This window comes from Procambarus clarkii, chromosome 38, assembly GCF_040958095.1.
Source record: "Procambarus clarkii isolate CNS0578487 chromosome 38, FALCON_Pclarkii_2.0, whole genome shotgun sequence".
Lineage (NCBI taxonomy): Eukaryota > Metazoa > Arthropoda > Malacostraca > Decapoda > Cambaridae > Procambarus > Procambarus clarkii.
In genome coordinates, this window is record NC_091187.1 from 36,786,262 (window position 1) to 36,802,168 (window position 15,907).

Genomic DNA, 15,907 nt, shown 5'->3' on the forward strand with positions numbered 1-15,907 from the left:
TGCACTACACATTTTTTGGGATCATGAGAGCCCATGCACTTAGTGCACTTGTGTATTTCTTGCAACCTTTTAACCTTAACATTATAAGTAGGATAAACAGAGCATTGGTAGGTGGCATGTCCTTGATTACAAAACAGACACCTTCTCTGGTTAATTGACTTGGTCTCTTTAGTAGACAAGTCATTGGTTATCTCAGAAGGAGACACTGAATATGTACCTACATTTCCACTTCTTTTCCCAGTGGATGGAGTAGTCTTGGTTTTATATTTACTAGACTTATTCAAAGTCTGTTTAGGTTTGACTGAAGTGTCAGTATTAGTAGGTTTATACTCAGGTTTAATTTTATCATGAGTCTTCAACCTGTTAACCGTTATTCTCAATCCCTCGAATATTTGGTCAAGAGTGAGAAACTCGGTATTATAATGTGAGCAGAGCTCGGTTAAGACATTTCGAGGTAATTTTCTCTGCAAAAGTAACTTGATTGACCATTCTGAAGCTGGTATGTTAACTTTAGTACCTAAGGCCTTTACTAGAGACTCTACTTCTAGTCTGAAGCTTTGAAGTGACTCTGGTCTACTATTTGGTGCATTCAGATCTAGCAATTGGTAATAGAGGGTAGCTATACTTAACTCTTTGTTGCAATAGTTCAACTTCAAAAGTTTTATAGCTTACTCATAATTACTCTCATTGAGAGTTAGGTTATGTATGACCTTTTTAGCCTCTCCTTTGAGAAGACTAAGTAGATATGAGAATTTAGAAACCTTGTCAAGAGACGGTTTCTTATGTATATGAACTTCAAATGAAGTCCAAAAATTGTCCCAATTTTCTGTATCTAATCCTGAAAATGTAGGTAAGTCTAAAGTAGGTAAACGAACCTCTGGTAGTTGGGTATTGAATTGAGACCCTGTGTTACTGGTATTGGATCCAGATTGTTTTGCTAATTTAGATAGCATGTAAAGTTTATCTTGAGTCTCATCTTCATACTGGGAGATATCGTCTACAATTTGACTTACTTCCTCAGGATCAATCTCTGTGGTATTCAGTAGAGTAAGATAAGACTGACTTGCAGACTTGACTTGATCAAATTTCAGATCAGCCACTCTTACTGATGTCTCTAAGTGATAAGAGTCAATGGGAGTATCTTTAGATAAGCCCTTAGCCTTGTTAATTAATCTGGTCAAATGACCTTTAAGGCCAATGTAGGTTCTCCTTAATTGTTCAGGAGTAGCCATGTTGGGCTTGGGTCCAAACTTCATGGAATTAGTATATGTATTACTAATGAAGCTTGGGTACTTGTTCATCAGTAGACAAGTAACATTAAATGTAGCCTAATTTAAGGTGGCTAATTTATACTTTACCTCACTTGAGGTTAAATGTACCTACCTAACAACAAGTAGCTAGATATTTTGTGTACTGTCTGAACTTCACCATTAGTTCTCGTCCGGTTAGCTCTTCTATATCACCATCAGAGGTAATGGGGATCATCCAGCAATACACAAAATAGATACACAAAATAATGAGTACAAGAGAAATATGGAGACACTCCAATCAGAGTTATCTCAAATTTAATCCCACCCTGGATAGGGTCAGCACAAATAGTATAATACATACACTACTGACTAGCTTAATTCTAGTCTTGATAATTCCTAACTAAGAACTATAAATTTATTTAGTCTGGGCTTGTACCACATTCAGCACAATCTCAGCCTAAATTCTTCCTAATAAGATTGGTAAAGATTATTGTGGTGCAGTAAGGTGAATATAATTGTGCTGTATTTTTGTTTTTTTTTGTTTTTATAAGAGTGCACTTGCACACACAAGTGAAAACTATTATGTACAGTTATGAGCTATTGCTCCTGGTAACCTAAAGATTCTCACTTCTGTATGAGGTATAGGTCTGAGTGTTGTGGTAATTGACTGTGTCCCACTAAGGCTACCTTATACATGAGGTGAAAGTAGCAATGTGTTGGTGTGACTTAGACTAACTGATGTGTTACACTGTTGGTTGACACAATTAATCAAATGGTTAGTCTTGCTTACATCACACAAGGATTAGTTATTAATAACTAGTATTTATAATTATAATTTATGTTTATCCGGTTCGATAAGGACCATAATGTGGGACATTTGGGGCTTGACTCTATTTATTTAAATATTAATGTAATGAAAACCAATTACGAAGGACCACCCGCTTTTATAGTAAAGAGGGAAACTAAGAAAATATGATCATTAGAAAATTCCTAGATGAACCAGTAACTATGGATAAAATGCTAGAGAATATGATCACTTATATAATTAATGGGCTGTATAATTAACTGAATCAAAGCCTCAAACACCTACATTGGGGGGTTATTACTGGAACTCAATACGTCCAGGAACTAGTGTGGTTCGTTCACCAGTCCAATATGTAATAATCTAATCCTATGACCATTTATAGAATCATTATCTTTATCACCAATAAGAACATAGATTAAGAACATGAGAATTGATAATTATAATAAACACATGTCAATCCAAAGAAACAATGTTCTGCATGTAAAGGAATACAGATAATAGAATTCAAGGAATACGGAAAGAGTCTTAGCTTAAAGACGATTTCCAAGAAATTAGTTACGACTCATCCTCTGATTCTCCTGGACTCGTCATGGAACACTGGGAGATGATTAACACGGGAAATGACAGCTCGGAGAATTCTTCACACACGCTGTAAATCAAATTATATTCAGTAGCAACAGATTAAGCTGCTAGATATCTATGTTCAAGAAATTTAGATTAAATAATGAAAGTAAATAATAACCTGTGATTTTTTATTGTCGCTCTGCATCACGACAAGCTACCCAGCTATAAACCCCCACCTAGATGATGCATCAAATAAGGATAAAGGTACTTAGCTAATATAGGCACTGTGTATGTTAAGGCTTGCCGAAGTTCGCGTCCTAGGTTCAGGCTTCGTAATAACGAACACGTGGTGTTTAGCCTAGTCTAGATGCTGACGCGTTTCACTGGCCGGTCACGTTGAACTACACAGAACCAAATTTAACAGGTTCTGGCCGAATGTCAAATTAAATCTCTTGACAATTCAACTCGTTGTGTAAAGTGACACTGACACCAGCAAAATGAATGTCTGCAAAGGTTCTTCACACCTCACAGTGGCGACTTTCTTCTGGAGCTCTTGATGGCGTCTACCCTGGTGGCTGGGGTAATGGCGTCTCTCTCTGAGCGCGTCGCCTCGTGTACTTGGCGTCTCCTCTGCCCCGCTCCGCGTCCCGCGTTTGCTACACAAATTATTTATTACGGATATTATCATTTCTCGCAGTTGTGATTGAAATGCTCGGATAAGGACGGGTTTATTATTCAGAGGAGTTAAATATTATTCTTTGCCCATTTTACGATGGGAAACGAGCAATGGAGATGAATTAAAGTCTCTCCAGGGCATTCACGCGTGACGTTAAATTTATTACTAGATAACAGTTATAACTATAAACGCTCTATTTGGCATTAGTTTGGGATCAGTTCATCTGTAATTAATTATCACACAGAACACCGTTGTTTTATAGAGAATCAAATTCAATTCTCAGACACACTGGATATAAATGTGTTTATTACAATGGAATCTGACGCAATACTGGCGTCTGGTGACGTAAGAATTCTAGCCTTATTGTACAGATGTAATCATTAGTACATGTGAACTCTATGTTTGGTTAATTTGAATCACTACAAGGATTAGTAGATTTAGTAATAATTAATGAGAATACAACAGTGTTGTATTTAGTGTTGGAAATTTCCAACACTGATGGTGATACAGCCGTCATTGTCAGGCATATGATACCAAAGTATAAATACCAAAGGTAGTGAAGTTATGATGGTATAGTGATGAAGGTGTGTCCTTAAATTACATTGGTATCAAAACACGCTGTCCATGGTGATGCAGGAGTGATGGTGATGGTACAGTGAACTATAGTGGCAGCACAACACCACAGCAGTGATGGTGGCAGTACAGTGAACTAGAGTGGCAGTACAACACCACAGTAGTGATGGTGATGGTACAGTGAACTATAGTGGCAGCACGACACCAAAGTAGTGATGGTGGCCGTACAGTGAACTAGAGTGGCAGCACAACACCACAGTAGTGATGGTGATGGTACAGTGAACTATAGTGGCAGCACAACACCAAAGTAGTGATGGTGATGGTACAGTGAACTATAGTGGCAGCACAACACCAAAGTAGTGATGGTGGCAGTACAGTGAACTAGAGTGGCAGCACAACACCACAGTAGTGATGGTGGTGGTACAGTGAACTAGAGTGGCAGCACAACACCACAGTAGTGGTGGTGGTGGTACAGTGAACTAGAGTGGCAGCACAACACCACAGTAGTGATGGTGATGGTACAGTGAACTAGAGTGGCAGCACAACACCACAGTAGTGATGGTGGTGGTACAGTGAACTAGAGTGGCAGCACAACTCCACAGTAGTGATAATGATGGTACAGTGACCAAGAGTGGCAGCACAACACCACAGTAGTGATGGTGATGGTACAGTGAACTAGAGTGGCAGCACAACACCACAGTAGTGATGGTGATGGTACAGTGACCAAGAGTGGCAGCACAACCCTTCAGTAGTGATGGTGATGGTACAGTGAACTAGAGTGGTAGCACAACACCACAGTAGTGATGGTACAGTGAACTAGAGTGGCAGCACAACACCACAGTAGTGATGGTGATGGTACAGTGAACTAGAGTGGCAGCACAACACCACAGTAGTGATGGTGATGGTACAGTGAACTAGAGTGGCAGCACAACACCACAGTCCACCACAGTCACCTCCGTGATGTCACTGTGGTTGACTGCTGCCCTCACCACATCCAAGCCGCTCACCACATCACCGAAGACACGTGGCCACTGGACACCACCCTGGAGGTCCCTGGTGGTGATGGTGAACTGGGCACACCTGGGACCCCCCAGCCTATACCAGGACCACACAGCTCCTGCCCGGCCTGACTCCCGGTACTGCCCCTGGAGGTGAGGCAGCAGTGGGGCTCCTCCCTCACCATCATTACTCTCGTAGTCTCCGCCCAACACCCACTCCCACGGCTGACCCTTGTTCCCCACCCACAACAGTTTAGTGTTGCGGTAGGTGTGGCCCCGCTGGCCCGTACACAACAACACAAACTGTCTGGCCAGCGGAGTGTCAGGGGTCAGCCGGATGGTGACCCGCCCTCTTGTTGACCCCGCCCACCCGAGGTCAAGGAACGCCAGGGTGCAGGAGGGCTCCAGCACGCCCACAACCTCACTCTCCTGCAGGAAATAAAATAAATCATGCTGATAACTGTATAACAAAATGTCATCATATAAATTATAAAAACTCAATAAGTCAGTAATGTCAGTAAGACAAGTGGGTGTAATAAAGTAACCTGGAGGGTGTAGGCGTGGGCGGGCGTGGGCTGACGCAGGAGTGAGTGGAGGTACAGCTGTCTGTCTTGTAGAGTTATCCTGGCGGAGCGGCGGCCATCTTGGTCTTTCTGGACGGCCAACACCCGGCCAGCCTCCACCAGCCTCTTGACGGGCTCCCTCATCCTGCGGAGGTCCCCAACCTGTGGACAGTGTCAGCCCCATTATCACCTGTGGACAGTGTCAACCCCATTATCACCTGTGGTCAGTGTCAGTCCCATTATCACCTGTGGTCAGCGTCAGCCCCATTATCACCTGTGGTCAGTGTCAGCCCCATTATCACCTGTGGACAGTGCCAGCCCCATTATCACCTGTGGACAGTGTCAGCCCCATTAACACCTGTGGTCAGTGTCAGCCCCATTATCATCTGTTGTCAGTGTCAGCCCCATTATCACCTGTGGTCAGTGTCAGCCCCATTATCACCTGTGGTCAGTGTCAGCCCCATTATCACCTGTGGTCAGTGTCAGCCCCAATATTACCTGTGGTCAGCGTCAGCCCCATTATCACCTGTGGTCAGTGTCAGCCCCATTATCATCTGTTGTCAGTGTCAGCCCCTTTATCACCTGTGGTCAGTGTCAGCCCTATTATCACCTGTGGTCAGTGTCAGCCCCATTATCACCTGTGGTCAGTGTCAGCCCCATTATCACCTGTGGTCAGCGTCAGCCCCATTATCACCTGTGGTCAGCGTCAGCCCCATTATCACCTGTGGTCAGTGTCAGCCCCATTATCACCTGTGGTCTGTGTCAGCCCCATTATCACCTGTGGTCAGTGTCAGCCCCATTATCACCTGTGGTCAGTGTCAGCCCCATTATCACCTGTGGGCAGTGTCAGCCCCATTATCACCTGTGGTCAGTATCAGCCCCATTATCACCTGTGGTCTGTGTCAGCCCCATTATCACCTGTGGTCAGTGTCAGCCCCATTATCACCTGTGGTCAGTGTCAGCCCCATTATCAGTCAACCACACCTACCACATTCATCACAATCAGCACATTACACTACACATAAACTGAAGCCAGTCAAGGAAAGCACCTACTGGCAAAGGGTTGTTGCTGGACCTGTAGCTCCAGTCCCCCTCCACTAGCAGGGGGTTGGTGCTGGACCTGTAGCTCAAGGCCCCCTCTACTGGCAGGGGGTTGGTGCTGGACCTGTAGCTCCAGCCCCCCCTCCCTCTACTGGCAGGGGGTTGGTGTTGGACCTGTAGCTCCAGCCCCCCTCTACTGGCAAAGGGTTGGAGTTGGACCTGTAGCTGCAGCCCCCCCCTACCTCTACTGGCAGGGGGTTGGTGCTGGACCTGTAGCTCCAGCCCCCTCTACTGGTAGGGGGTTGGTGCTGGACCTGTAGCTCCAGCCACCCCTCTACTGGCAGAGAGGTTGATGTTGGACCGGTAGCTTCAGCCCCCCCCCTCTACTGGCAGGGGGTTGGTGGTAGACCTGTAGCTCCAGCCCCCCCCCCTCTACTGGCAGGGGGTTGGTGCTGGACCTGTAGCTCCAGCCCCCTTCTACTGGCAGGGGGTTGGTGCTGGACCTGTAGCTCCAGCCCCCTTCTACTGGCAGGGGGTTGGTGCTGGACCTGTAGCTCCAGCCCCCTCTAATGGCAAGGGGGTGGGGTTGGTGTTGGACCTGTAGCTCCAGCTCGCTTCTACTGGCAGGGGGTTGGTGCTGGACCTGTAGCTCCAGCCCCCCCTCTACTGGCAGGGGGTGGGTGCTGGACCTGTAGCTCCAGCCCCCCTCTACTGGCAGGGGGTTGGTGCTGGATCTGTAGCTACAGTGCTACCTCTAGCACTGTATCATCCTTTGCAGATGACACTAGGATTTTCATGAGAGTTGGCAACATAGAGGACACGGCAAACCTCCAATCAGATGTAAATCAGGTCTTTCTATGGGCTACAGAAAATAGTATGGTGTTTAACGAGGATAAGTTCCAGCTCATGCGCTACGGAAAAATTGAAAATATAAAAACAGAAACCGCGTACAAAACTCAGGCAAATCATAACATAGAACGAAAAGGCAATGTAAAGGATCTGGGTGTACTCATGTCGGAAGACCTTACCTTTAAAGAACACAATAAAGTAGCCGTCACAACTGCAAGAAAAATGACAGGTTGGATAACAAGAACTTTCCACACTAGAGATGCTATACCGATGATAATACTTTTCAAAACGCTTGTGCTCTCTAGAGTGGAGTACTGCTGCACAATGACAGCCCCTTTCAAAGCTGGAGAAGTTGCTGACCTGGAGAGCGTGCAGAGATCCTTTACTGCTAGAATCCACTCAGTAAAACATCTAAATTACTGGGACCGATTAAAGAGCCTAAATCTGTACTCCCTTGAGCGCAGGCGGGAGAGATACATAATAATTTACACGTGGAAAATAATTGAGGGGCTGGTCCCAAACCTGCACACAGAAATAACATCACATGAGACCAGGAGGCATGGCAGGATGTGCAGAATATCCCCGTTGAAAAGCAGAGGTGCAACAGGTACTCTGAGAGAGAACTCTATCAACATCAGAGGCCCGAGACTGTTCAATATGTTTCCACTACACATAAGGGGCATAACTGGCCGACCCCTCACAGTGTTCAAGAGAGAACTAGATAAGCACCTCCAAAGGATACCTGATCAACCAGGCTGTGACTCATACGTCAGGCTGCGAGCAGCCGCGTCTAACAGCCTGGTTGATCAGTCCAGCAACCAGGAGGCCTGGTCGACGACCGGGCCGCGGGGACACTAAGCCCCGGAAGCACCTCAAGGTAACCAGCCCCACTCTACTAGCAGGGGGTTGGTCCTGGACCTGTATCTCCAGCCCCCCTCTACTGGCAGGGGGTTGGTGCTGGATCTGTAGCTATAGCCCCCCTCTACTGGCAGGGGGTTGGTCCTGGACCTGTATCTTCAGCCCCCCTCTACTGGCAGGGGGTTGGTGCTGGATCTGTAGATATAGCCTCCCTCTACTGGCAGGGGGTTGGTGCTGGACCTTTAGCTCCAGCCCACCTCTACTGACAGGGGGGTTGGTGCTGGACCTGTAGCTCCAGCCCCCTCTACTGGCAGGGGGTTGGTGCTGGACATGTAGCTCCAGCCTCCCTCTACTGGCAGGAGGATGGTGCTGGACCTGTAGCTCCAGCGCTCCTCTACTGGCAGGGGGTTGGTGGTAGGCCTGTAGCTCCAGCCCCCCCCCCATGGCAGGGGTTGGTGCTTGCCCTGAAGCTCCAGCCCCTCTCTACTGGCAAGGGGTTGGTGCTGGACCTGTAGCTCCAGCCCCCCCCCCCTCTACTGGCTTGGGGTTGGAGCTGGATCTGTAGCTCCAGCCCCCCTTCTACTGGCAGGGGGTTGTTGCTGGACCAGTAGTTCCAGACCCCCCTCTATTGGCAGGGGGTTGGTGCTGGACCTGTAGCTCCAGCCCCCCCCCCCCTCTACTGGCATGGGGTTGGTGCTGGACCTGTAGCTCCAGCCCCCCTCTATTGGCAGGGGGTTGGTGCTGGACCTGTAGTTCCACCACCCTCTACTGGCAGGAGGATGGTGCTGGACCTGTAGCTCAAGGCCCCCTCTACTGGCAGACGGATGGTGCTGGACCTGTAGCTCCAGCGCTCCTCTACTGGCAGGGGGTTCTTGGTAGGCCAGTAGCTCCAGCCCCCCTCTACTGGCAGGGGGTTGGTGCTGGACCTGTTACTCCAGCCCCCTTCTCTGGCAGGGGGGATGGTGCTGGACCTGTAGCTCCAGCCCCCTCTAATGGCAAGGGGGGGGGGGGTGCTGGACCTGTAGCTCCATCTCGCCTCTACTGGCAGGGGGTTGGAGCTGGACCTGTAGCTCATGCCCACCTTTACTGGAAGAGGGTTCGTTCTGTACCTGTAGCTCCTGCCCACGTCTACTGGCAGGGGGTTAGTGCTGGACCTGTAGCTCCAGCCCCCCTATACTGGCAGGGGGTTAGTGCTGGACCTGTAGCTCCAGCCCCCCTCTACTGGCAGGGGGTTGATGCAGGACCTGTAGCTCCAGCCCCCCTTTACTGGCAGGGGGTAGGTCCTTGACCAGTAGCTCCAGCCCCCTCCTGAAACTGGCAGGGGGTTGGTGCTGGACCTGTAGCTCCAGCCCCCCTCTACTGGCAGGGGATTGGTGCTGGCGTCTGAAGCTCCAGCCCCTCTCTACTTGCAGGGGGTTGATGTTGGACCTGTAGCTCCAACCCCCCTCTACTTGCATGGGGTTGGTGCTGGACCTGTAGCTCCAGCCCCCTTCTACTGGCAGGGAGTTGGTGCTGGACCTGTAGCTCCAGCACCCCTCTACTAGCAGGGGGTTGGTGCAGGACCTGTAGCTCCAGCCCCCCTCTACTGGCAGGGGGTTGATGCTGGACCTGTAGCTCCAGCGCCTCTCTAATGGCAGGGGGTTGATGCTGGACCTGTAGCTCGAGCGCCTCTCTAATGGCAGGGGGGTTGGTGCTGGCCCCTGAAGCTCCAGCCACCCTCTACTGGCAGGGGGGTGGTGCAAGACCAATATCTCAAGACCCCCCCCTCTACTGGCAGGGGGTTGGTGCTGGACCTGTAGCTCATGCCCACCTTTACTGGAAGAGGGTTGGTTCTGTACCTGTAGCTCCTGCCCCCCTCTACTGGCAGGGGATTTGTGCTGGACCTGTAGCTCCTGTCCCCCTCTACTAGCAAGGGGTTGGCGCTGGACCTGTAGCTCAAGCCCCACTCTACTGTCAGGGAGATGGTGCTGGACCTGTAGCCCCAGCCCCCTTCTAATTGCAGGGGGTTGGTGCTGGACCTGTAGCTACAGCCCACCTCTACTGGCAGGGGGTTGGTCCTGGACTTGTATCTCCAGCCCCCCTCTACTGGCAGGGGAGGGGGGGTTGGTGCAGGAAATGTAGTTCCAACCCCCACTCTACTGGCAGGGGGTTGCTGCTGGACATGTAGCTCCAGCCCAACTTTACTGGCAGGGGGTTGATGCTGGAACTGTAGCTTCAGCCCCCCTCTACTGGCAGGGGGTTGGTGCTGGACCTGTAGATCCAGCCGTCTTCTACTGGCAAGGGGTTGGTGCTGAACCTGTAGCTCCATCCCCCCTCTACGGGCAAGGGGTTGGTGCTGGACCTGTAGCTCCATCCCCCCTCTACTGGCAGGGGGTTGGTGTTGGACCTGTAGCTCCAGCCCCCCTTTACTGGCAGGGGGTTGGTGCTGGACCTGTAGCTCCAGCCCCCTTCTACTGGCAAGGAGTTGGTGTTGGACCTGTAGCTCCAGCCCCCTCTAATGGCAAGGGGGGGGGGGGCAGGGTGCGCGACCTGTACCTCCAGCCCCTCTCTACTGGCAGGGGGTTGGTGCTAGACCAATAGCTCAAGCCCCCCCCCCCCCCCTCTAATGGCAGAGGATTGGTGCTGGACCTGTAGCTGCAGCCTCCCTCTACTGGGCGGGGGTTGCTGCTGGACCTGTAGCTCCAGTCCCCCTGTACTGCCAGGGGGTTGATGCTGGACCTGTAGCTTCAGGCCACCTCTACTGGCAGGGGATGCGTGATGGACCTGTAGCTCCAGCCCACCTCTACTGGCAGGGGGTTGGCGCTGGACCAGTAGCTTCAGCCCCTCCTCTACTGGCAGGGGGTTGGAGTTGGTCCTGTAGCCCCAGCCCCCTTCTAATGGCAGTGGGTTGGTGCTGGACCTGTAGCTCCAGCCAACCTCTACTGGCAGGGGTTTGGTTCTGGACCGGTAGCTCCAGCCCACCTCTACTGGCAGGGGGTTGGCGCTGGACCTGTAGCTCCAGCCCCCCCCCCCTCTACTGGCATGGGGTTGGTGTTGGACCTGCAGCTCCAGGCACCCTCTACTGGCAAGGGGTTGGTGCTGGACCTGTAGCTCCAGGGCCCCCCCCCCTCTACTGGCAAGGGGTCGGAGCTGGATCTATAGCTCCAGCCCCCCTCTACTGGCAGGGGGTTGGTGCTGGACCAGTAGTTCCAGACCCCCCTCTTCTGGCAGGGGGTTGGTGCTGGACCTGTAGCTCCAACCACCCCACCCCCTCTACTGGCATGGGGTTGGTGTTGGACCTGTAGCTCCAGCCCCCCTCTATTGGCAGGGGGTTGGTGCTAGACCTGTAGTTCCAGCACCCTCTACTGGCAGGTGGTTAGTGCTGGACCTGTAGCTCCAGCCCCTCTCTACTGGCAGGGGTTTGGTGCTGGACCATTAGCTCCAGCGCCCCTCTACTGGCAGGAGGATGGTGCTGGACCTGTAGCTCAAGGCCCCTCTACTGGCAAGGGGTTGGTGCTGGACCTGTAGCTCCAGCGCTCCTCTACTGGCAGGGGGTTGGTGGTAGGCCTGTAGCTCCAGCCCCCCTCTACTGGCAGGGGGTTGGTGCTGGACCTGTAGCTCCAGCCCCCTTCTCTGGCAGGGGGGTTGGTGCTGGACCTGTAGCTCCAGCCCCCTCTAATGGCAAGGGGGGGGGGGGTGCTGGACCTGTCTCGCCTGTCTCGCTCCATCTCGCCTCTACTGGCAGGGGTTTAGTGCTGGACCTGTAGCTCATGCCCACCTCTACTGGAAGGGGGTTGGTTCTGTACCTGTAGCTCCTGCCCACCTCTACTGACAGGGGGTTAGTGCTGGACCTGTAGCTCATGCCCACCTCTACTGGAAGGGGGTTGGTGCTGGACCTGTAGCTCCAGCCCCCCTTTACTGGCAGGGGGTTGATGCTGGAACTGTAGGTTCAGCCCCCCTCTACTGGCAGAGGGTTGGTGCTGGACCAGTAGCTCCAGTCGTCTTCTACTGGCAAGGGGTTGGTGCTGAACCTGTAGCTCCATCCCCCCTCTACGGGCAAGGGGTTGGTGCTGAACCTGTAGCTCCATCCCCTCTCTACTGGCAGGGGGTTGGTGCTAGACCAATAGCTCAAGCCCCCCCCCCTCTACTGGCAGGGGGATTGGTGCTGGACCTGTAGCTGCAGCCTCCCTCTACTGGGCGGGGGTTGCTGCTGGACCTGTAGCTCCAGTCCCCCTGTACTGGCAGGGGGTTGGTGCTGTACCCGTAGTTCCAGCTCCCTTCTACTGGCAGGGGGTTGATGCTGGACCTGTAGCACCAGCCCCACCTCTACTGGCAGGGGATGCGTGATGGACCTGTAGCTCCAGCCCACCTCTACTGGCAGGGGGTTGGCGCTGGACCAGTAGCTTCAGCCCCTCCTCTACTGGCAGGGGGTTGGAGTTGGACCTGTAGCCCCAGCCAACTTCTAATGGCAGTGGGTTGGTGCTGGACCTGTAGCTCCAGCCCACCTCTACTGGCAGGGGGTTGGCGCTGGACCAGTAGCTTCAGCCCTTCCTCTAATGGCAGTGGGTTGGTGCTGGACCTGTAGCTCCAGGCACCCTCTACTGGCAAAGGGTTGGTGCTGGATCTGTAGCTCCAGGGCCCTCCCCCTCTACTGGCTTGGGGTTGGAGCTGGATCTGTAGCTCCAGCCCCCCTTCTACTGGCAGGGGGTTGGTGCTGGACCAGTAGTTCCAGACCCCCCTCTACTGGCAGGGGGTTGGTGCTGGACCTGTAGCTCCAGCCCCCCCCCCTCTAATGGCATGGGGTTGGTGCTGGACCTGTAGCTCCAGCCCCCCCTCTATTGTCAGGGGGTTGGTGCTGGACCTGTAGTTCCAGCCCCTCTCTACTGGCAGGGGTTTAGTGCTGGACCATTAGTTCCAGCGCCCCTCTACTGGCAGGAGGATGGTGCTGGACCTGTAGCTCAAGGCCCCCTCTACTGGCAGGGGGTTGATACAGGACCTGTAGCTGCACCCTCTTCTTTATTGGCAGGGGGTAGGTCCTTGACCAGTAGCTCCAGCCCCCTCCTGAAACTGGCAGGGGGTTGGTGCTGGACCTGTAGCTCCAGCCCCCCTTTACTGGCAGGGGGTTGATGCTGGAACTGTAGGTTCAGCCCCCCTCTACTGGCAGGGGGTTGGTGCTGGACCAGTAGCTCCAGTCGTCTTCTACTGGCAAGGGGTTGGTGCTGAACCTGTAGCTCCATCCCCCCTCTACGGGCAAGGGGTTGGTGCTGAACCTGTAGCTCCATCCCCTCTCTACTGGCAGGGGGTTGGTGCTAGACCAATAGCTCAAGCCCCCCCCCCCCTCTACTGGCAGGGGGATTGGTGCTGGACCTGTAGCTGCAGCCTCCCTCTACTGGGCGGGGGTTGCTGCTGGACCTGTAGCTCCAGTCCCCCTGTACTGGCAGGGGGTTGGTGCTGTACCCGTAGTTCCAGCTCCCTTCTACTGGCAGGGGGTTGGTGCTGGACCTGTAGCACCAGCCCCACCTCTACTGGCAGGGGTTGCGTGATGGACCTGTAGCTCCAGCCCACCTCTACTGGCAGGGGGTTGGCGCTGGACCAGTAGCTTCAGCCCCTCCTCTACTGGCAGGGGGTTGGAGTTGGACCTGTAGCCCCAGCCCCCTTCTAATGGCAGTGGGTTGGTGCTGGACCTGTAGCTCCAGCCCACCTCTACTGGCAGGGGGTTGGCGCTGGACCAGTAGCTTCAGCCCTTCCTCTAATGGCAGTGGGTTGGTGCTGGACCTGTAGCTCCAGCCCACCTCTACTGGCAAGGGGTTGACGTTGGACCAGTAGCTTCAGCCCTTCCTCTAATGGCAGTGGGTTGGTGCTGGACCTGTAGCTCCAGGCACCCTCTACTGGCAAAGGGTTGGTGCTGGATCTGTAGCTCCAGGGCACTCCCCCTCTACTGGCTTGGGGTTGGAGCTGGATCTGTAGCTCCAGCCCCCCTTCTACTGGCAGGGGTTTAGTGCTGGACCATTAGTTCCAGCGCCCCTCTACTGGCAGGAGGATGGTGCTGGACCTGTAGCTCAAGGCCCCCTCTTCTGGCAGGGGGTTGATACAGGACCTGTAGCTGCACCGTCTTCTTTATTGGCAGGGGGTAGGTCCTTGACCAGTAGCTCCAGCCCCCTCCTGAAACTGGCAGGGGGTTGGTGCTGGACCTGTAGCTCCAGCCCTCCTCTACTGGCAGGGGGTTGGTGCTGGCCTTTGAAGCTCCAGCCCCTCTCTACTTGCAGGGGGTTGATGTTGGACCTGTAGCTCCAGCCCCCCTCTACTGGCAGGGGGTTGATGCAGGACCTGTAGCTCCAGCCTCCCTCTACTGGGCGGGGGTTGCTGCTGGACCTGTAGCTTTAGGCCAACTCTACTGGCAGGGGGTTGGTGCTGGACCTGTAGCACCAGCCCCACCTCTACTGGCAAGGGATGCGTGATGGACCTGTAGCTCCAGCCCACCTCTACTGGCAGGGGGTTGGTGCTGGACCTGTAGCTCCAGTCCCCCTCTACTGGCAGGGGTTTGGTTCTGGACCTGTAGCTCCAGCCCACCTCTACTGGCAGGGGGTTGGCGCTGGACCAGTAGCTTCAGCCCCTCCTCTACTGGCAGGGGGTTGGAGTTGGACCTGTAGCCCCAGCCCGCTTCTAATGGCAGTGGGTTGGTGCTGGACCTGTAGCTCCAGCCCACCTCTACTGGCAGGGGGATGGCGCTGGACCAGTAGCTTCAGCCCTTCCTCTAATGGCAGTGGGTTGGTGCTGCACCTGTAGCTCCAGCCCCCCTCTCCTGGCAGGGGGTTGGTGCTGGACCTGTAGCTCCAGCCCCCCTCTACTGGCAGGTTGGTGCTGGACCTGTAGCCACCCCCCCTCTCCTGGCAGGGGGTTGGTGCTGGACCTGTAACCCCAGGCCCTTTCTAATGGCAGGGGGTTGGTGCTGGACCTGTAGCTCCAGCCCCCTCTCTACTGGCAGGGGGTTGGTGCTGGACCTGTAGCCACCCCCCCCTCTCCTGGCAGGGGGTTGGTGCTGGACCTGTAGCTCCAGCCCCCCCTCTACTGGCAGGGGGTTGGTGCCGGACCTGTAGCTCCAGCCCCCCCCCTCTCCTGGCAGGGGGTTGGTCCTGGACCTTTAGCTCCAGCCCCCCTCTCCTGGCAGGGGGTTGATTCAGGACCTGTAGTTCCAGCCACTCCCTTCTGGCAGGGGGTTTGTCCTGAACCTGTAGCTCCAGCCCGCCTCTACAAGCAGGGGATTAGTATTGGACCTGTAGCTCCACCCTCCCCCCCCCCCCTCTACTGGCAGGGGGTTGGTGCTGGACCTGTTGCTCAGCCCACCTCTACTGGCAGGGAGTTGGTTCTGGACCTGAAGCTCCAGCCCCTCTGTCTCTACTGGCAGGGGATTGGTTCTGGACCTGTAGCTCAAGCCCACCTCTACTGGCAGGGGGTTGGTGCTGGATATGTAGCTCCAGCCCCCCCTCCCTCTATTGGCACGGAGTTGATGCTGGACCTGTAGCTCCAGCCCCCCTCTACTGGCAGGGGGATGGTTCTGGACCTGCAGCTCAAGCCCACCTCTACTGGCAGGGGGTTGGTGCTGGACCTGTAGCTCCAGCCCACCTCTACTGGCAGGGGGATGGTGCTGGACCTGTAGCTCCAGCCCACCTCTACTGGCAGGGGGATGGTGCTGGACCTGTAGCTGCAGCACCCCCTCTACTGGCAGGGTGGATGGTGCTGGACCTGTAGCT

General features: G+C 53.6%; 1 protein-coding gene across 1 annotated transcript in view; it reads right to left on the reverse strand.

Annotated features, from left to right (window-relative positions):
• Positions 1-1,775: 1,775 nt before the first annotated feature.
• The window catches only part of LOC138372424 (tripartite motif-containing protein 59-like), a 60,017-nt gene continuing 45,885 nt past the window's right edge, over positions 1,776-15,907 (reverse strand). The window contains exons 5-6 of the mRNA XM_069337912.1: positions 5,412-5,591; positions 1,776-5,295 (exon numbers count right to left, since the gene is read on the reverse strand). Of these exons, the coding sequence (XP_069194013.1) occupies positions 4,783-5,295; positions 5,412-5,591 (693 nt within the window). The 3' untranslated portion in view covers positions 1,776-4,782. The remainder of the gene's footprint in view (positions 5,296-5,411; positions 5,592-15,907) is intronic.